This window comes from Mustela putorius, unplaced genomic scaffold (assembly GCF_011764305.1).
Source record: "Mustela putorius furo isolate JIRA1106 unplaced genomic scaffold, ASM1176430v1.1 tig00003869_pilon_pilon_pilon, whole genome shotgun sequence".
In the NCBI taxonomy this organism is placed as follows: Eukaryota; Metazoa; Chordata; class Mammalia; order Carnivora; family Mustelidae; genus Mustela; species Mustela putorius.
In genome coordinates, this window is record NW_025422021.1 from 27,452,415 (window position 1) to 27,474,055 (window position 21,641).

The 21,641-nt window shown below is 40.1% G+C and overlaps 1 protein-coding gene across 5 annotated transcripts in view; it reads left to right on the forward strand.

Annotated features, from left to right (window-relative positions):
* The first annotated feature begins 20,153 nt into the window (after positions 1–20,153).
* STAM2 (signal transducing adaptor molecule 2) overlaps positions 20,154–21,641 on the forward strand; it is a 52,544-nt gene continuing 51,056 nt past the window's right edge. Inside the window, exon 1 of one of the 5 annotated variants that reach the window (XM_045066625.1) lies at positions 20,154–21,088. In XM_045066625.1, the coding sequence (XP_044922560.1) occupies positions 21,049–21,088 (40 nt within the window). In that variant the 5' untranslated portion in view covers positions 20,154–21,048. The remainder of the gene's footprint in view (positions 21,089–21,641) is intronic. The other 4 variants (XM_045066623.1, XM_045066622.1, XM_013051927.2 and 1 more) reach the window with 4 other exon arrangements.

Genomic DNA, 21,641 nt, shown 5'->3' on the forward strand with positions numbered 1-21,641 from the left:
TCTTGTTTACTTTAGAGAAAGAAAGATTTAAAAAGTTGGATCTTAGGAAGCTAAAGCTGAGTACAAATACTGAATAAATTCCGAATACTAAAATTAGGCTGTATCTTTTAAAGTAAAAAGAGGTGAATTGTAGGATAAATTGTTAATGTGGCTAGCTATTGCATTACAGCAATGTTTTATTTATTTATTTTTAGATTTTTATTTATTTATTTGAGAGAGAGCTAGAGCGAGACAGCACATTAGCAGGGGAAGGGGCAGAAGAGGGAGAGGAAGACTCCCCGCTGAGCAGGGAGCCTGACTCCACTGGAGGTTCCATCCCAGGACCCTGGGATCATGACCTGAGCTGTAGGTGACGCTTAACCGATTGAACCACCCAGGTGCCCCTACAGCAATGTTTTAAATCTCAATTATACGTTGTTATTTTACCTGATGTTAGTGCTGCCGAGGTAACTGTTCTTCTAACTTGTACCTCTATAGAGATTCATGGAATTCAATCATCATGGGCCCAATAAACACTGCTGAATGACTAGCACAAAAAATAATTAAGTATAAATAAATAATTTCTGTACATTAAAACTAAAAAGGAGACAATTCATTACAATCTCATGTTGAAGATTAAATGAACATTATTTTTAAAAATAGCACAAACTGGTTTATTGACATTCATTGACAAAATGAATTAGTCAACAAATACTTTTCATTAAACTCAGTGTATTATACATATGACTTTTAAGGATAAATAGAAAGGGCAATGTTTTTATTTTTTTTATTAAGTATTATTTTTGTATGATCTCTATGCCCATGGGCCTCAAATTCACTACCCCGAGATCAACAGTCTCATGGTCTACTGACTGAGCCAGACAGGCACCCTAGAAGGGCAATGTTTTTAATTTTGGCCAATTCAGTCATTGATATTTGTTACCAAGTTTGCGTCTAGGTTTTATGGTCAAAGTCAGTCCAGTTGATTCCACGAGTGATGCAATGTCGCCACCTACTGTGCAGAGTGTGGTAATGATAATGATAAAGGGAAAAATTAGTTAGGTTTCAAATAAACTATGAAGTACAAGCTCTATTACAAAGCTGCCATCATCAAGACAGCATGGTACTGGCACAAAAACAGAAACATAGATCAATGGAACATAATAGAGAGCCCAGAAATAGACCCTCAACTCTATGGTCAACTAATCTTCGACAAAGTAGGAAAGAATGTCCAATGGAAAAAAGACAGCTTCTTCAATAAATGGTGTTTGGAAAATTGGACAGCCACATGCAGAAAAATGAAATTGGACCATTTCCTTACACCACACACAAAAATAGACTCAAAATGGATGAAGGAACTCAATGTGAGAAAGGAATCCATCAAAATCCTTGAGGAGAACACAGGCAGCAACCTCTTTGACCTCAGCCACAACAACATCTTCCTAGGAACATCGCCAAAGGCAAGGGAAGCAAGGGCAAAAAGGAACTATTGGGATTTCATCAAGATCAAAAGCTTTTGCACAGCAAAGAAAGTTAACAAAACCAAAAGACAACTGACAGAATGGGAGAAAATATTTGCAAACGACATATCAGATAAAGGGCTAGTGTCCAAAATCTATAAAGAACTTAGCAAACTCAACACCCAAAGAACAAATAATCCAATCAAGAAATGGGCGGAGGACATGAACAGACATTTCTGCAAAGAAGATATCCAGATGGCCAACAGACACATGAAAAAGTGCTCCACATCACTTGGCATCAGGGAAATACAAATCAAAACCACAGTGAGATATCACCTCACACCAGTCAGAATGGCTAAAATTAACAAGTCAGGAAATGACAGATGCTGATGAGGATGCAGAGAAAGGGGAACCCTCCTACACTGTTGGTGGGAATGCAAGCTGGTGCAACCACTCTGGAAAACAGCATGGAGGTTCCTCAAAATGTTGAAAATAGAACTACCCTATGACCCAGCAATTGCACTACTGGGTATTTACCCTAAAGATACAAACGTAGTGATCCGAATGTTTATAGCAGCAATGTCCACAATAGTCAAACTATGGAAAGAACCTAGATGTCCATCAACAGATGAATGGATCAAGAAGATGTGGTATATATACACAATGGAATACTATGCAGCCATCAAAAGAAATGAAATCTTGCCATTTGCGATGATGTGGATGGAACTAGAGGATATCATGCTTAGCGAAATAAGTCAAGCGGAGAAAGACAACTATCATATGATCTCCCTGATATGAGGAAGTGGAGATGCAACGTGGGGGGTTTGGGGGGATAGAAAAAGAATAAATGAAACAAGATGGGATTGGGAGGGAGACAAACCATAAGTAATTCTTAATCTCACAAAACAAACTGAGGGTTGCTGGGGAAAGGGGCGTTGGGAGAGGGGGGTGGGGTTATGGACATTGGGGAGGGTATGTGCTATGGTGAGTGCTGTGACGTGTGTAAACCTGGCGATTCACATACCCGTACCCCGGGGGTTAAAAATATATTCTATGTTTATAAAAAATAAAAAATTTTAAAAAATAAACTATGAAGTAAATATTAAGCTAATTTTTGGTGTAATGTAATTACACCACTGTTCCATTGTATTGCCAGTAAACTGCACTACATAGAATCAATCAGTTCTGCTAGGAGTCTCATCAAGCTAGGCCTTTTTTGTAGCTGTGGACTTTTAAGGTAGACTTTCTGTCAGTATCTTTCTTTCTTTTTTTAACCTAAGTACAGTTGACACACAATGTTACATTAGTTTCAGGTATACAACTTAGTGACTAGATAGGTTTATACATTATGTAACATTCTTCACAAGCGTAGCCACCATCTGGCCTGTTACATCACTGTTGTAATATCACAACTGTATTCCTTATGCTGTGGGTTTTATTCTCGTGATTTCTACTATTACTGTATCACAATCAATTTCTCTCTTTGTGTCCATTAATATTTGCTTTCTGTGTTTAGGCTCTCTAGTGTTGGGTGTGTAGATACTTACAATTGTTATATTCTCTTGTTGGGTTCACTCCTTGTCATTATGTAACAACTTTGTGTCTTTTTACAGTCTGTTCTAAAGTCTGTTTTGTCACATACAGGTATTCTTATCCCAGTTGTTGTTTTTTTTCCCTTCCATTTGCCCAGCGGATATTTTTCCATCGCTTTCCTTTCAGACTGTTCTGGTCTGGTCTTTTAAAGTGGAGTGGGAGAGAGTGTCCCTGAGGCTCTTCGGTCCTTTAAAACCGAAGCTCTTCCTCCCCCCCCCCCCATATCCCAGTGCTACCTGGGATGGTTTGGGCTTGTGGACCCTGGGCTTGCAGACCCTCACTGGGGTGGGTTTAGGTGGGAACAGACACTGTCATTCTCCAATCCCCCTGACCTGATGAGTTTTCGGGTAGGTCCTCCACCGCTTGGTGAAGTTCGTGTTGTCTTTTTTATGTACTAACTGCTCTTTTAAACCACTGCTTTTGTTTTTTTGTGACCAAGGACAGAGGGATCTGTTTCCAACTCAGTACTACCCCTCCCCACTGCTGTTCACGACATAAGGGGCAAGGGTTCCCTTTGTCACTGTGACTTGTTCTCTCTTGCTGTTCTATCTTTGGTTGATCAGTAGCTGCTCAGTCAGCCCTCAGGTCTTCCTCAGGAGGAATTTTTCTATTACTAGGTGTATTTTGGTGAGTTCCATGGAGGAGGTGAGTTCTTCTTACATTGCCATCTTGGGCTGGAAATCCTTAATACCTTTAAAACACATACATACATGTGCACACACACAATTTCCTGAATTTGTGCATCTTTTTCTCTTTTCCAACCCTTTTGACATGACCTTTTAATGTTATCATCGTTTCCATTTATCCTTTACTTTTCCGTAAGTTGATTTCCCATGTGATCTTCTTTCCAAACTGTCCATACAGTTTCTTTTTATTGTGCTAAGGATCCAATCTATCCAACTTGTGAGAGTTTAGTTTGAGATACATCTTATTTTATTTATTTATTTGACAGAGAGAGAGAACAAGATCACAAGTAGGCATAGAGAGAGATACATCTTGTCAATTACAATTAGAACCATTACCAACACCAAATTTGTTGGGCTAACTACCCTCCATTAGGCAACTAAAATACTTTAAATGTGTACATACCAAAATACTGTTGTTCTATTTAGCCAACACTTGGTATTTTTCTTTTGCCTATGTAGTCTGTTAATTATTTTCATAAATGACCACTTCCATCTGAATATAACTCATTTGCAGACAGTTATTATATCATTTTCATGCCCCTCCATCATCAACTCTTGCCCTATCACTTGTATTTTGCAAATAGTAGGCACCTAATGTCTACTATATAAAATGTGAAAAAAACAATGTATCTGAAAGATGCTTTTATCCATTGTGAAGGAGAGGAGAAAATAAAGTAACACAAATAAATGAAAAAAGCAGTAAGAATTTTATTGGATATTTGGGCACTTCTTTGTTCTTTTCAGCCAACTATAGGAGAACAGTGGTGAGGACTGGAAGGTGAGAGGAAGGAATTAGAGAGGTAAAGGACAAGTAATCAATCAAACATAGGGCTAGTCAAGTGTGTCTTAGCTCAGGCTGCTGTAACAAAATACTAACAAAATAGACTGGTGGTTTATAAACAATAGAAATTTCTTTCTTTCTTTTTTTTTTTTTTTTAAGATTTTACTTATTTAACAGACAGATCACAAGTAGGCAGAGAGGCAGGCAGAGAGAGAGGAGGAAGCAGGCTCCCTGCTCAGCAGGGAGCCTGATGCGGGGCTCGATCCCAGGACCCTGGGATCACGACCCAAGCCAAAGGCAGAGGCTCTAACCCACTGAGCCACCCAGGAGCCCCCAGAAATTTATTTCTCATAGTTCTGAAGGCTGGAAGTCTGGAATCAAGGTGTCATCATGGTCAGGTTCTGGTGAGGATCCTCTTCTGGGTTACAGAAGAGGATTGGGTTGAACATGGGTTGCCATGTTCTTGTGGTATACTCATATGGCAAAAAGAGAGTGAGCTAGCTCTCTGGTTTCTTCTCTTAAGGGCCTTCATCTTATTCCTGAGGACTCCATTCTCATGACCTAGTTACCTTTCAAAGACCCCACTTGCAAGTATCATTCTATTATGGGTAAGATTTCAAAGTATGAATTCGGGGAGGGGAGCACAAACATTCAGTCCTTAATGCAGTATTCTAAGTACTGGGCTAGTTTCTTGGGAGGGGAAAAGGATTTGAAAACCACACAGATCCTTATATTGTGCTCTTGGGGAGTTACAACTATCATACTCAATAGGTTAAAAGAACATTATGTGCTAAATAGTGCAGTGCTGACCATGTGTTCAGTAAACATTTCAGGAAGTGGAAGGCATATGGATTGGGACCAACAGAGGAATGCTTCTGCAGAAGATGGGTTTTGAATCAGATCTTAAATTTCCAGATGTGAAACAAAAAGAGGCAAAAGATGAAGACGGGTAAAAGAAGAAAGCATGCATTTTTGGAAAGTGGAATATCATAAAGCACATGTAATACTAACAAAATATGCTTCTATTTCTCCTTCAACTGGTTATCATGGTATTATCTAGTGCCGCTCTAATATACCAGTCACTGGCCACATGTGGCTATTTAAGTTAAAATTAATTTAAATGAAATAAGACTTAAAATTATGTTCTTTAAGCACTAGCCAATTTCAAGGGCTCCATCAGCCAGAGGTGGCTAGTGGTTACTGTATTGAAGAGAGCAAATGTGAGACACATCCACCATTGCAAAAAGTTCTTTTGTGCTTCAATAAGTGCTTTTGGGGACTTACTATATAAGAAGCTCTCATGATCCCATTTACTCTTTATAGCAAACTTAGGAAGTATATACTTACAGATAAGAAAACCAAGGTTCCTAGAACTTAAGTACTTTCCCAAAGTCACATAGTAATTAGCAGGGCTGTGACTTGAAGTTTCATCTGACTTCAAAAACTGATGCATTTGGGGATGCCTGGGTGGCTCAGTTGGTTGGGCGGCTGCCTTCGGCTCAGGTCATGATCCCAGCATCCTGGGATCGAGTCCCGCATCGGGCTCCTTGCTCGGCAGGGAGCCTGCTTCTCCCTCTGCCTCTGCCTGCCATTCTGTCTGCCTGTGCTTGCTCTCTCACCTTCTCTCTCTGATAAATAAAATCTTAAAAAAAAAAATGATGCATTTAAGCCATGGAAAATAAGGTTCCTGGGTAAGGAAAAGTGAGTTCTTCACCAGAGACGATGACATTCTAGACTGAACTGTTTGTGGCAGGAAAAATCTGGTAGGTTCTTGAGTAAAGGAACAAAACCATAAAAATGGTGTTTTGGGATCATTAAATTGGCTTATGTGCAGGGCTAGGCTAGGCATACGATGTTTTTAGAAGAAAAAAAAAGATACTTTCTGGGAGAGATGCAACCTTATGGGCTTGTGACTTGATTAACAAAGCAGGAAGTCGATCCCAGCCCCCTTTGTATCCTCTACATTTGGTGCCCTTCCTCAACAAGAATTGGAAGGCATGATGGAAACAACGGCCTGGGATATAATGGAAGCAATGGAAGGAAGAAAGGGGGAAGGGAAAGGCAAACAAATTTTGAAAAAGGAAGTTAAAAAATTAGGCTTAAAAAGTTGGAATAATAGCAGATTCAGAGCGCACTTCAAGGCTTGTAGTACATTGGTCCAAAACACTGCGGTACTTACTCTCGAACAGAGGGAGGAAAAGATATAGTCCAGTTTCTTCCAGTTTCTACTGTACCATCTAAGGAGTTTAGAAGCTGTTTCTTCCCAGAGTGGATAAAAAATACAAAACTCCCCTATATGTTGCCAAAAGGAGACTCATTTCAGACCTAAAATCATCTCTAAATTGAAAATGAGATGAATAAAGAAATATTTATCATGGAAATGCATGTCAAAGGAAAACCAAGGTAGCAATACCTATATCAGACAATATAGAATTTATTTATTTGTTTATTTATTATTTATTTTTTTTTTTTCTGGTTTGTCTTTTTTTAAGATTTTGTCTTATTTATTTGAGAGAGAGAGAGAGCCGGAGCAGGGGAGAATCAGAGGGAGAGGGAGAAGAGACTCCCTGTTGAGCAGGGAGCCCAAAGCAGGGCTCAATCCTAGGATCCTGGGATCAGGACCTGACCCGAAGGCAGATGCTTCACTGACTGAGCCATCCGAGCGCCCTTGTTTCAAGTTTTTATTTAGATTCTATTTAGTTAACATACAGTGTGATATTGGTTTCAGGAGTAGAATTTACTGATTCATCACTTACATATAACACCTAGTGTTCATCACAAGTGCCCTCCTTAATTCCCATCACCCATTTAGCTCATCCCCTACCCACCTCCCTTCCAGCAGCCCTCAGTTTGTTTCCTATAGTTAAGAGTCTTGGAACAAAATATACTTTAAAATAAAGACTGTAACAAGAGGCAAAGAATAATACCATATAATAATAAAGGGGACAATCCAACAAGAAGATATAACAACTGCAAATATTTATGTACCCCACATGGGAACACCCAATACCAAAAACTGTTCATGACAAACATAAAGGAACTAATTAATAACAATGCAATAATAGTAGGGGACTTTAATTTTTTTATTTAAATTCAATTAGCCAACATACGTACATCATTAGTTTCAGATGTAATAGTAGGGGACTTTAACACCCCACTTACACTGATCATCCAAACAGAAAATCAACATGGGGAGAGTGGCTTGGAATGACACACTGGACCAGATGGATTTAATGGATATATTCAGAACACTCCATCCTAAAACAGCAGAATATACATTCTTTTCAAGTGCACATGGGACATTCTCCAGAATAGGCCACCTATTAGGCCAAAAAACAAGTCTCAACAAATTCAAAAAGATTGATGTCATTCCAGGGATGGCTGGGTGGCTCAATAGGTTAAGCTGCTCCCTTTGGCTCAGGTCATGATCCCAGGGTCCTGGAATTGAGTCCTGTATCGGGCTCCTTGCTCTGCAGGGAGCCTGCTTCTCTCTCTGCCTTTGCCTGCCACTCTGCCTGCTCACTCACTCACTCTCTCTCTCTGACAAATAAATAAATAATAAATAAAATCTTAAAAAAAAATACTGAAGTCATTCCATACACCATTTCCAACCACACCAATATACCAGAAATAAACCACCAGAAAAAAACTGGAAAGAGACCAATACATGGAGTTAGATAAGATGCTACTAAACAATGAATGGGTCAATCAAGAAATCAAAAATTACATGGAAATACATGAAAATGAAAACACAATGATCCAAAATCTTTGGGATGCAGCAAAAGCAGATTTAAGAGGGAGTCTTACAGCAATACAGGTCTACCTCAAGAAGCAAAAAACTCTCAAACTACCTAACCTTAAACCTCAAAGATCTAGAAAAAGAACATTACACAAAACCCCAAACCAGCAGAAGGAAGGAAATACTAAGACTAGAGCAAAAATAAATGAAACAGAAACTAAAAATCAAAGGAACAGGTCAGTGAGACCAAAAGCTGGTTCTTTAAAAAGATCAAGAAAATTGATAAACCTCTACTCAGACCCAGAGAGAAAGAGAGGACTCAAATAAACAAAATCAGAAATGAAAGAGGAGAAATAACTGATATTACAGAAATACAAAGGATTATAAGAGAATATAATGAAAAATTATATGCTAACAAATTGGACAACCTAGAAGAAATGGATACATTCCTAGATGTGTATAATATCCCAAAACTGAATCAGGAAGTAATAGAAAATTTAAACAGACATTACCAGCAATGAAATTCAATCAGCAATCAAAAAACCCCCAACAAGCAGAAGCCCAGGACCAGACTGCTTCACAGGTGAATTCTATCAAATATTTAAAGAAGAAGAAACCTATTGTTTTTGGACTATTCCAAGAAAAAGAAAAAAAAAAAAAGGAAAGCTTCCAAATTCATCCTATGAGACCAGAATCACCCTGATACCAAAATCAGATAAAGACACCACAAAAAAGAATTACAGGCCAACATCTCTGATGAACATAGATGCAAAAATACTCAACAAGCTACTAGCAAACTGAATCCAACAATACATTTAAAACATCATTCACCACAATCAAGTGGAATTTATTCACAGGATGAGAGTTTGGTTCAATATTCTCAAATCAATCAACATGATACGTCTCATCATTAAAAGGAAGGATAAAAATGAAATAATCATTTTGATAGATGTAGAAAAAGCATGTGACAAAGTACATCAATTCATGATTAAAAAAAAAAAAAACCCACTGTAGGGGGTGCCTGCCTGGTAGAGCATGTGACTCTTGATCTTGGACTCCAGAACACAAGTCCTCCTTTGGAAAGTAGAGCTAACTTAACAACAAAACAAAGAAAACAAACAAACAAACAAAAGTCTCAATAAAATAGATTTAGAGGAGGCATACCTCAACATAATAAAGGCTATCGATGAAAAACCTATAGTAAACATCATACTCAATGGGGGAAATCTGCAAGCTTTCTCCTAAGGCTAGGAACAAGATAAGGATGTTCACTCCCACCATTTTTATTCACTTTCTTCAACACAGTACTGGAAGTCTTAGCCAAGGCAGTCAGACAAAAAAAAAAAAAGGCATTCAAATTGGTAAGGAAGAAGTAAACCTTTCACTATTTACAGATGACACCATACTACATTCAGAAAACACTAAAGATTCTGCCAAAGAACTACTAGCACTGATAAATGAATTCAGTAAAGCTGCAGGACACAAAATCATTGTTCAGAAATCGGTTGTATTTCCACACACTAATAATGAAGCAGCAGAAGTTGAAATTAAGAAAACAATCCCCTTTGCAATTCCACCAAAAATAATAAAAAACCTAGAAAAAAACTTAACCGAAGAAGTGAAAGACTTGTATTCTGAATGCTATAAAACAGTGAAAGAAATTGAAGATGACACAAAGAAATGGAAAGAAATTTCATGCTTATGGATTGGAAGAACAGATATTGTTAAGATGTCTATACTGCCCAAAGCAATCTACACTTTAATACAATCCCTATCAAAACACCAACAGTGTTTCTCACAGAACTCGAGCAAATAATCCTAAAATTCATATGGAACCACAAAAGACCCTGAATAGCCAAAGCAATCTTGAAAAAGAAAAACAAAACTGGAGCTATTATCCAGACTTCAAGTTTGGAAACAGTACAGAACATTACAGTACTGGCACAAAGATAGACACATTGATCAATAGAACAGAACAGAAAACCCAGAAATAAACCCCAATTATATGTTCAATTAATCTTCGGCAAAGGAAGAAAGAATATGTAGCGGGAAAAAGATACTCTCTTCAACAAATGCTATTGGCAAAACCAGGCAGCTATATGCAAAAGTATAAAGCTGGACCACTTTCTTATACCACACACAAAAATGAAGTCAAAATAGATTAAAGACCTAAATGTGAGACCCGAAACCATAAAAATCTTAGAGGAAAACATAGGCAGTAATTTCTCTGACATTAACTTTAAAAACATTTTTCTAGATATGTCTCCTGAGGCAAGGAAAACAAAAGCAAAAATAAGCTATTGGGACTACATCAAAATAAAAAGCTTCTTTCTGCACAGCAAAGAAAACAATCAACAAAACAAAAAGGCAGCCTACTCAATGGGAGAATATATTTACAAATGACATATCTGTTAAAGTGTAAGTATCCAAAATACATAGAAAAGTGATACAACTCAACACACACACACAAAACAAATAATCCAATTCAAAAATGGGCAGAAGACATGAAAAGACATTTCTCCAAAGAAGACATACAGATGGCCAATATAGACCAGAAAAGATGCTCAGCATCACTTATTATCAGGAAAATGCAAATCAAAACCACTGTGAAATATCACCTGACACCTGTCAGAATGGCTGGAATGAAAAACACAAGAAACAAGTGTGGGCAATAATTTGGAGAAAAGGAACCCTAGTACACTGTTTGTGGGAGCGCAAACTGGTGCAGCCACTATGGAAAACAGTATGACAATTCTTCAAAAAGTTAAAAATAGAACCAAACCATGATCCAGTAATCACACTAGTAAGTATTTATCCAAAAAATACAAAAACACTAATTTAAAGGAATACATGCACTCTTTGTTTATTGCAGTATTATTTACAATAGCCAAATTATGGAAGCAACCCAAATGTCCAACAGTAGATGCATGGATAAGTAAGATGTGGTGTACATATATACAATGGAATATTATTCAGCCATAAAAAACAATGAAATCTTCTATTTGCTACAACATAGATGGATCTAGACAGTATAATGTTAAGTGAAATCAGTGAGTCAGAGAAAAACAAATACCATATGATTTCATTTATATGTGGAATTTAAGAAACAAAACAAACAAGCAAAGGATAGAGAGAGAGAAACCAAGAAACTGACTCTAACTATAGAGAACAAACTGATGGTTGCCAGAGGGGAGATGGGTGAAGCAGGTAAAGGTGCTTAAGAATACACTAATCCTGGGGGTGCCTGGATGGCTCAGTGAGTTAAAGCCTCTGCTTTCGGCTCAGGTCATGATCTCGGGGTCCTGGGATCGAGCCCCACATTGGGCTCAGTTGGAAGCCTGCTTCTCTCTCCCCCATTCCCCCTGCCTGTGTTCCCTCTCTCATTGTGTCTCTATCAAATAAATAAATAAAATCTTAAAAAAAAATTCTTAAGAATACACTAATCCTGATGCACTGAGTAATGCATGAACTGTTGAATCACTATGCTGTACTCCTGAAACTAAGATAACACTGTATGTTAACTATACTGGAATTAAAATAAAAAACTTAAAAAAAAAAAAAAAAAGAAAGAAATAGTCACTCCCATCCACATGACAAGGGAAAAAAACCAAGCTGAAAATCAGCAATTCTTAGATCCATCAGAGAACTGAGGACACAGGGTAAACAGCTTGCCTCAAAATTGGAGACAGATAAACAGATATAAAGAATCACAACTTACTGGAGCAGAAATTAGGAAAACCGGTGCTAGGGTAAGGAAAGCTAATCTGTCACTGAGGAATTACTGGAAGCTCAATGTGGACAAATCTGAGGGTTAAAAACTTAAGAAGGAACCAGGCAATGGGGAAAGGGCACACATTTTTGTGTGTTACCTCCAGGAGGCCTACCATGTTCCCACAGTGAAAATATGACAAAATGCCCTGGTGTTTCTGGCTGGAGGAGGGGACATGTAGCTGTTCTGAAAGAAGTCATGAACAAACATTCTCTTCTTAATGAAGCCTGACCTGCAGAGAAACTATTTTATATGAGAGCCTAATCAACTAGGGTTTTACAAAAGCCTACCTAACCGGGGGAAAGGGAAATACCCAAATATCCTCTAGCCTTCCTGTCTTACCTAGAGGGGAAGGGGCAAACCCGTGAAGTTTGTGTGAAGGTCATAGCCCAGAGACACAAGCTCAATAAAGACTGAGACGTAATCATAGGACTATAGAATTGTTCTCACCCAGGACCTCACATGAAGAGGGCTCCAATAAAACAGTGGACTATAGTGGAAAGAACTACACACCTCAGACCTTATTTAAGAAGTCTTTGGGGGGGCACTTGGGTAGCTCAGTCGGTTAAGCACCTGCCTTCGGCTCAGGTCATGATTTCAGGGTACTGGGATCGAGCCCCATATTGGGTTTCCCTGCTCAGCAGGGAGTCTGCTTCTCCCTTTCCCTATGCCCCTCCTCCTTGTCCATGTTCTCGCTCTCAAATAAATAAATAATATATATATATATTAAAAAAAGAAGTCTCTCAAACAAAACAAAACAAAACCGCTCAGGTGGTGGAGTGTTTGACTCCTGATTTCAGCTCAAGTCTTGATCACAGGGTCATGACTTCATGCCCTGCATTGGGCTCTACAATGGGTATAGAGTCTACTTTAAAGAAAATAAAAAAAAAGAAGAGGAAGTCTCTCAAGTCCTTGATTTCAAACTATATTCAAACCTACGGTATCAAAACACTATGGTATTAGCATAAAAGCAGACATATACCATCAATGGAATAGAATAAAGATATATATATATATAGATATATATATAGATATATCTATATATATATTAAAGAGTGCAGAAATAGACCCAAGCATATATGGTCAATTAATTTATGACAAAAGAGGTAAGAATATACAATGGGAAAAGGACAGTCTCATCAATAAATGGTACTGGGAAAACTGGACATCCACATGCAAAAGAATGAAACTGAACCACTATCTTACACCATATACAAAAATTGACTCAAAATGGATTAAACACTTGAATTTAAGTCCAGAAACCATAGAACTCTTAGAAGACGACTTAGGCAGAATGCTCCTTGACGTCACTCTTGGGATATTTTCTGGATCTGACTCTAAGAGCAATGGCAACAATAGCAAAAAAACCCAAATGGTACTGCATTGAACTAAAAAGCTTCTGCACAGTAAAGGAAACCATCAACAAAATAGAAAGGTAGTCTACTCAATGGGAGAAGATAATTACAAAGGAAATATCTGATAAGCGTTTAATATCCAAAATATATATATATACAATGAAATACTACTCAACCATATCTGATAAGCAGTTAGTATCCAAATATATATATATACACAATGAAATACTACTCAGCCATAGAAATACAGCCACATGTTTGTGACGACATGGATGGACCTGGAGGGTATTACACCAAGTGAAATAAGTCAGAAAGAGAAAGACAAATACCACAGATTTTATTTAAATATGGGATCTAAAAAAGCAAAACAAACTAATATACAAAATAAAACTCAGAGAATAGATTGATTGGTAGTTGCAGGGGACAGGCAAGGTAGGGTGAAAGGGATCAAGAGGTATAAAATTCCCATTATACAATAGGTAAGTCATGGGGATGTAATATACAGCATGATGACTATAATCAGTAATATTGTACTGTAAATTTGAAAACTACAAAGAAAGCAAATCTTAAAATATTTCTTGTCACAAAAAAAATGTTCTAAATTTGTATGGTGACAGATATTATCTAGATTTATTATGGTGACTGTTTTGCAATGTAAACAAATGTGGAATCACTATGTTGTATACCTGAAACTAATATAATGTCATATGTCAATTATACATACATATATACATACATACACATATATATATACATATCTAAAACTACTGATTCTGTCAGGAACCCAAATACAATAGGGGAGACACAAGGACATTAGAGGAAATTTAGTCTCTGATACCTACAGTTACAGCCAACAGTAAACACAGCCTAACCCCTAGCTAGATAAACAGGCATCAGAACTAAACTCAGATATGGCAGGGATATTAGAATAATGATACCAGGATTTAAATTAATTATATTAATATACTAAAGGTGCTAATGGAAAAAGTGTACAACATGTAATAACAGATGGGAAATTAGATGGTAACTACATGTCTAGTGGTCAGCATTTTGTAATGGATATACAGTTGATCCTTGAACAACATGAGTTGAACTGTACAGTTCCACTTACATGCAGACTTTTCTACAGTACTTTAAATTTATTTTATTTTATGATTTTTTTTAAGATTTTAGTTATCTATTTGAGAGAAAGGGAGTAAGTGTGAGAGAGAGAGCACAAGCCAAGAGGGAGAGGTGGAGGGAGAAGCAGACTCTCTGCTGAGCAGGGAGCCTGATATGGGGCTCAATCCCAGGATACTGGGACCATGACCTGAGCCAAAGGCAGATGCTTAACCAACTGGGCCACCCAGGTGCCCATTTTCTTTATGATTTTATTAATAGCATTTTCTCTTCCTTAGCTTTATTGTCAGAATACAGTACATAATACATATAAAATTTAAAATATGTTAACTGTTTATGTTATTGTTAAGGCTTTTGGTCAACAGTAGGCGATTAGCAGCTAAGTTTTGGAGGAGTCAAAAGTTATTTGTGGATTTTTGACTGTGCAGGGTGTTAGCACCCCCAATCCCCATGTTATTCAAGGGTCAACTGTAATTGTCAAATCACTGTATGTACATCTAAATCTAATATGTCATCGATACTTCAACTTAAAAAAAATCGAATGGGTAACTAATCAGAGAGATGGAAACCCTAAGAAAAAATCAAGAGGCAATACTAATTAATATTGAAAATACTGTAAAGCGGGGCGCCTGGGTGGCTCAGTGGATTAAGCCTCTACCTTCGGCTCAGGTCATGATCCCAGGGTCCTGGGATCGAGCCCCGCATTAGGCTCTCTGCTCAGCAGGAGCCTGCTTCCTCCCTCTCTCTCTGCCTGCCTCTCTGCTACTTGTGCTCTCTCTCTGTCAAATAAATAAATAAAATCTTTAAAAAAAAATAAAATACTGTAAAGGAAATGAAGAATGTTTTTAATGCGTTCATCAGTGGACTGGACATGGCTGAAGAATCTGTGAGTTTAAGAAATGTCTGACATTTCTGCCATATCTGAGTCTGGTTATGATGCTTGCTCTTTCTGCTGTTTCATGTTGGTTTTTGTCTTTCAGTATGCCTTGTAATTATTGGTTGAAAGCCAGACATGATATGTTTAGTAAAAGAAAAAAAACTGAAGAAAATAGGTATGTAGTGGGAGATTCTACATTTGACCAGTTAGGGGTTAGGCTGTGTTTCGCAAAAGACTTACTAAATCAGAAACTATAGAATTAGGTCCAGCAATTAGTGTTTTTAACAAACCCTCCCACTGGTTCTCGTGGATGCAAAATTTGAAAACTACTTCTGTACCATCATAATTACTAAGACCATGGTAAACTGGGGGGAAGTATAGGTAGAATGGCATGCACTGGCTTTTATAATAGCTCTAGCATTTGAGAAAGATAAGGACAATTCTAAGAACTGTAGAGTTGGTTGGTTGGTCCTAATTATTATTAATGTGTTACAGGAAGGAAATGACAAGCTCATGTTAGCCAGCTATCTACTCAAGGCATAACACGAAACCTAGAAACCACCCATAGCAGCCTTTAAAGAGACTTTCAAAACCAAGGTTCCTTTGAGAAATGTTTCATTCTAAGACTGAGACAGAGAAAATACAAAGTGAGACTGAAGCATTATGATACCAGAAAGTAAAGAAATGCTCAAAAAAAAAAAAAAAAAGAATAGGGGCATATCAAAGGGACATGGAAGGTAAAGCTTAATTCCCTCCCTTGCCTTTGAGGATGGCCTAGACTCAGTAACCTGCTTCCTTGGAGTAGGGAAAGGGAAAACATTAACTATAAAATGGAAATGCTGAACAGTTACCATCACCAGAAATCATGTGACTATCTCGTACCCCCTACAATGACGTGATGAAGACACCTTCTTTCCAAACCCTGTAACACCCATCAAAGCATGAAAAAGTCATCAGACAAATCTAGATTTGGGGACAGTCTATAGGATATCTGATCAAGGCTATCAAGGTCATGAAAAACAAGACTAAGAAATTGCTACAAATCAGAGGAGACTAGGGAGACATGACAACTAAATGAAATGTACTACCTTGGTATGCAGAAAAGAGTTAACAGAAATGCCTGGGTGGCTTAGTCAGTTGGGCATCTGCCTTCGGCTCCAGTCATGACCCTGAGGTCCTGGGATCGAGTTCTGCATCAGATTCTTTGCCCAGTGTGGAGCCTACTTCTCCCTTTGCCCCTACCCCATTCATGCCTGCTCTCTTTCTCACACACAAATAAATAAAATCTTTTTTTAAAAAAAAAGAGTTGGGGCGCCTGGGTGGCTCAGTGGGTTAAGCCGCTGCCTTTGGCTCAGGTCATGATCTCAGGGTCCTGGGATCAAGTCCCACATCCGGCTCTCTGCTCAGCAGGGAGCCTGCTTCCTCCTCTCTCTCTCTCTGCCTGCCTCTCTGCCTACTTGTGATCTCTCTCTGTCAAATAAATAAATAAAATCTAAAAAAAATTTAAAAAAGAGTTAACAAAGCAGTCTTGAGATTGCTGTCCCTGGAAAGGCCTGTTTGCCTGGCTGGCCCTTGACTGGTGTCTGGGAACTTAGATTTTGGGAGAGTTCCCACAATTCCCTTATAAGAATGGTTCATGGTGCCTAAACTGTCCATACAAACAATACAGTTCAGTAAAAAACACTTTTTTGCTTTTCCTCTGAGAGTCTAGAAATTTGTTAGTTAGAAGGTACCTGAGTGACTAGCTCTTAATAGAAATCCTAGGCACTGAATCTGCAGTGAGCTTACTGGCAGACAACAGTTCTAGTTATCACAACTTGTTCCTAAAGAAAGTAAACATGTCCTGTGTGACTTCACTAAGACAGGACTCTTGGAAGCTTGTACTTCTGGACTTTACCCCAGATTTTGCTGATTTTGTTTTGTATCCTTTCACTGTAATAAATCAGAGACATGAGGATGACTATATGCTGATTCCTGAGCCCTGGCAAATCATTAAACTTGGGGGTGGTCTCAGAGAAACTTGACACAGCTGGATTGGATCCCTGGGAAAAAAGAGGATGTAATGTAAACATTGGTAAAATCCAAATAAAGTTTGGAGTTTAGTTAATGGCAATGAGTCAATATTGTTTTTTTTTAGCTTTGCAAATATTTCATGGAACTATAAGATCTTAACAATGGGAGAAACAAAGTGAGGGGCAAGTGAGAACTCTCTGCACTATCCTTGTAACTTCTCTGTAAATCTAAAATTATTCCAAAATTTAAAAAAAATTTAAAAACTCAAACAAAATGCTTTAGAAATTAACTTCAAAAAAGACTAAACCATTTATGTACCATTAATCAGGAAGAGAAAGAGAGATTATCTAAACTAAAACACAAAGGAAAAAATGAAAAAGTGAGAGAGAATGCAAGAGCTTTATTTACTGTAGCCACAGAGACAGATTATAGTTTAAACAAAAAGAAATCAAACTCAGGTCCTGACTGTGAGAGTAGTGAAATTAGAAGTTTGAATTCATAACCCACCGCATGTTTCCTAAATTAAAGTCAGGGCCGGGAAGGGAGAATCATGAGACCTTGAGATCTAGGATGGAGATATCATGGTGGAAACTCTTGAGAACATTGAGCTGATAGATTTACCTCAATCCTCTGGACAAGGTACACTTGCCCTTGCTGTAGGAATAGTGACCTCCCCTTGAAAACCATGCAGAAGTCTCACCGGAGAAAAATGCCTTCCAAGATGTTAGATTCCCTTAAGATTTGCCACATCTCCAGTGTTTCTAAGCCAATAACTAGGGTCAACTTCCATCATGGCCTTACTGGGGAAGCACTGTCCCTGTTTTGGAATATAAAAGATTATTCACCAAACACATACTGGCAGAATTGGAAGAACATACCTGGCTGGGGATGGATCTTGGTCTGTGTTTAGGGAATGTGCTCTGAGATAAGGATATTGTAGATCTGTTTAGTGTAAATCCAAAATAACCAAGAACTGAACTGAACTGAACTTGATAAGATTATTTTCTATTATCAGGGAGCCCCTGTTAGAGGGGCCCAAAAGATGTTTATCACAGAAAAATATAAAAGCTGTATTTCTTCACATGGCAGAATTTGTGAGCTGCCATTGACGTATCTTTTAATTCTTCAATAACTTCATCAGGGGAAGTTGCAATGAACAATCTCTGTATCCTCTTGTTTCTAACAGAATCTGGCTCTTAGGGACTCTTAAGAAATTTGCTAATTGGACAAACTCACCAAGAGGCTGAGTACACACAGAGAAAAGTAAATACTTAGATTCTTGAGTATGCTTGGCATTCAAGGTGAGAAATGTCTTTAAAATGTGAATACTTGAGGCACCTGGGTGGCTCAGTGGGTTAAAGCCTCTGCCTTCGGCTCAGGTCATGATCCCAGGGTCCTGGGATGGAGCCCCACATCCGGCTCTTTGCTCAGTGGGGAGCCTGCTCCCCACCCCCTCTCTCTCTGCCTGCCTCTCTGCCTACTTGTGATTTCTGTCAAATAAATAAAATAAAATCTTTAAAATGGGAATACCTTCCAAAGGCTAATCCTCAGCCTTTTGTTCTTAGTAAGCACTCTTCTACTATATCCCCTTTAATGGCTTTCAAGCACTGCAATAACCTGCTGAACTATTCTGAGATTCTGCTACTTCAAAACATGTGCCCACTGATGTCAGATTACTATCCAGATACTTTTTTTTTTTTTAAACTATGTTACTCTGCTACTCAAAATCTTTAAATGAGTATTTAGGGCCTTATATACTGAAATTAAAATATTTTTGCTTCTTGAAAGCTCTTCCCAATCTGTTTCCTCTTTATTTAGTCCTGTTTTCCATCCCAACTCTAAGTCTTAATCCTAGGAAGTCTCCAAACGTAACTTTTGGAAAACCATTTCCCTTCACCTGCAAATCTTTCTCATTTGTGGACCAGCTTCATAGAACATGCAATCACCTTTCTGAACTATTTTATGTGTAAGGGTTCTGTGGTTGCAAATGCTTTTATTTGACCCATTGTTGAAATGTGGAAATAATTCTTAACATTTAAAAATTGTTGAGAAACTGTAAGTTCGGGCGCCTGGGTGGCTCAGTGGTTAAGCCGCTGCCTTCGGCTCAGGTCATGATCTCAGGGTCCTGGGATCGAGTCCCGCATCGGGCTCTCTGCTCAGCAGGGAGCCTGCTTCCTCCTCTCTCTCTCTCTCTGCCTGCCTCTCTGCCTACTTGTGATTTCTCTCTGTCAAATAAATAAATCTTTAAACAAACAAACAAAAAAAAAAAAACAAAACTGGGGGCGCCTGGGTGGCTCAGTGGGTTAAACCGCTGCCTTCGGCTCAGGTCATGATCTCAGGGTCCTGGGATCGAGTCCCGCATCGGGCTCTCTGCTCAGCAGGGAGCCTGCTTCCCTCTCTCTCTCTCTGCCTGCCTCTCTGCCTACTTGTGATCTCTCTCTGTCAAATAAATAAATAAAATCTTTAAAAAAAAAAAAAAACTGTAAGTTCTCGTAGGGCCCAGACTTCCGCAAATGACTCGCGTTCACTAGCAGCTGCCATCTTTGGATGTGTGCTGTCCAGCTGGACAGTCATAACTACACGGGGAAAGTATTTACTGAGCACCTACCACTTGCCAGACACTCCTTGGGATGCTGGAGATAAAGCGGTGAACAAAACTGGTCACGGAGTTTCTAAGCGAACGAGGAGACAGAAAACAGGACAGTTGAAGTTTAGGAAGCGGTAACTGCTATAGACAAAGCAAGCATGGGGCGGGGTTAAGAGGGGTAGGGAAGTTTGTGGTTGGGAAGTGCACCTGCACTCCCTATTCACGGAAATAACTGGCTGGGTCCTACGGAAACTTCTTGTGTGGCTCCTATCAGGATCGTTATACACGGTCTTGCTCAGGCTACACTGGCGCTAAAGGACTGTCAGGGACTTGAAGGTAGGAAGTGTGTGCCTCATTCGTCTTTGGAACCCTAGAGTCGAGCAGTGTTTTCAGGGCGAAAACAAGACGGAAAGCGAACAGTTAGGGAATCCCCACAGAGCTCTAGGTACTTCGACCCCTGCTTTCCAGGGTGGTTATTCCAGCAGGGGTCAGAAGCCGAGACTCCATCCGTTCCCGGGGCAACGGGACTGTGACGCAACGCAGCCACGGGTCCGCCCTCGAGGGATTAGGCTGCGAGTTTAGGAACGAATTAAGTGAGCGAGAATTAGATCCTCTGAACGCGGAACACCCCGCACCACCGCGCCCCTTCAGTGCCGCCGCCCGCACGGTGGCTTCCGGGCTTTTAGGGTCGCCCAGTTCTAGGAACGACAACTTCCGGCCGCGAAGGTCCCCTGCTCCGTGGCTTGCCGGGGTCCTAGCGAAGGAAAGGTGGCCGCGGCGGCCGCCTGACCCCTCACGGAACACGGCGACAAGGGCTGCTGCCTTTTCCCGGGAGGCGGCGGCGACAGGAGCGCTGAGAGGATCCGCACGCCGGAGGAGCTCGTCCGGGGAAGAGAATTAGGTCGGAACGCGGCGTGAAGTGCGGACCCGGAGTGGCCCGTCAGGCGGGAGCCGGGCAGGTGCTGGGGCGGAAGTGCGAAGACGCGGTCGGAGCGGAGCCGTCTAGGAAGCGCCGGCCGCGGGTCACCCAACCTGGAACGGCGGCCGCGCTACAGCCAGACCGCAGCGATTAGGGCTCGGGGACGGCAAGATGCCTCTGTTCACCGCTAACCCCTTCGAGCAGGACGTGGGTAAGTGCTGGGCACGGGCTCGGACCGCCGCCGCTGTTTGTTGTGCTAGAAAGTGGGCGGCGGCGACTCCGGGGACTGGAAAGCCGAGCTAAGGGAGAGAAGGGGGCGGCGCCGCTGCCTCGCCGCCCGGAGTTTTCGGGGGGATTCCTTGACGCGTCGCTAGCGGCCTGGGGAGTGTCTCTTGCACACCTGAGGTCGGAATCCCGGAAAGAAGATTCTTCTCCTCGCCGAGCGTAGGAATAGGGAAGAGCCTGTGGCTCGCCGGGGACTGGACCAAGTAAGCAATCGCGGAGTTGATGATACAAACTTCCTGCTCCGTCTACAGTTGGTTCATCACCCCCCCCCCCCAACTTGTAGATGATGCAGCGGTGGAAAGACCCTCCTGTCTGAGGCAGCCCCACACGAGAGACCCCGACTTGCCTCCATTCGATAGGAAAACCCTCTTTCCCCTCGCTCCTCTACAAACGCGTCCAAGCTCGGTTAGCACAGCTTCAGGATTTACTCACAATGGTTTGAAGTGTGACTCTCTATCCCTGGATGGCGCAAGTGCTCC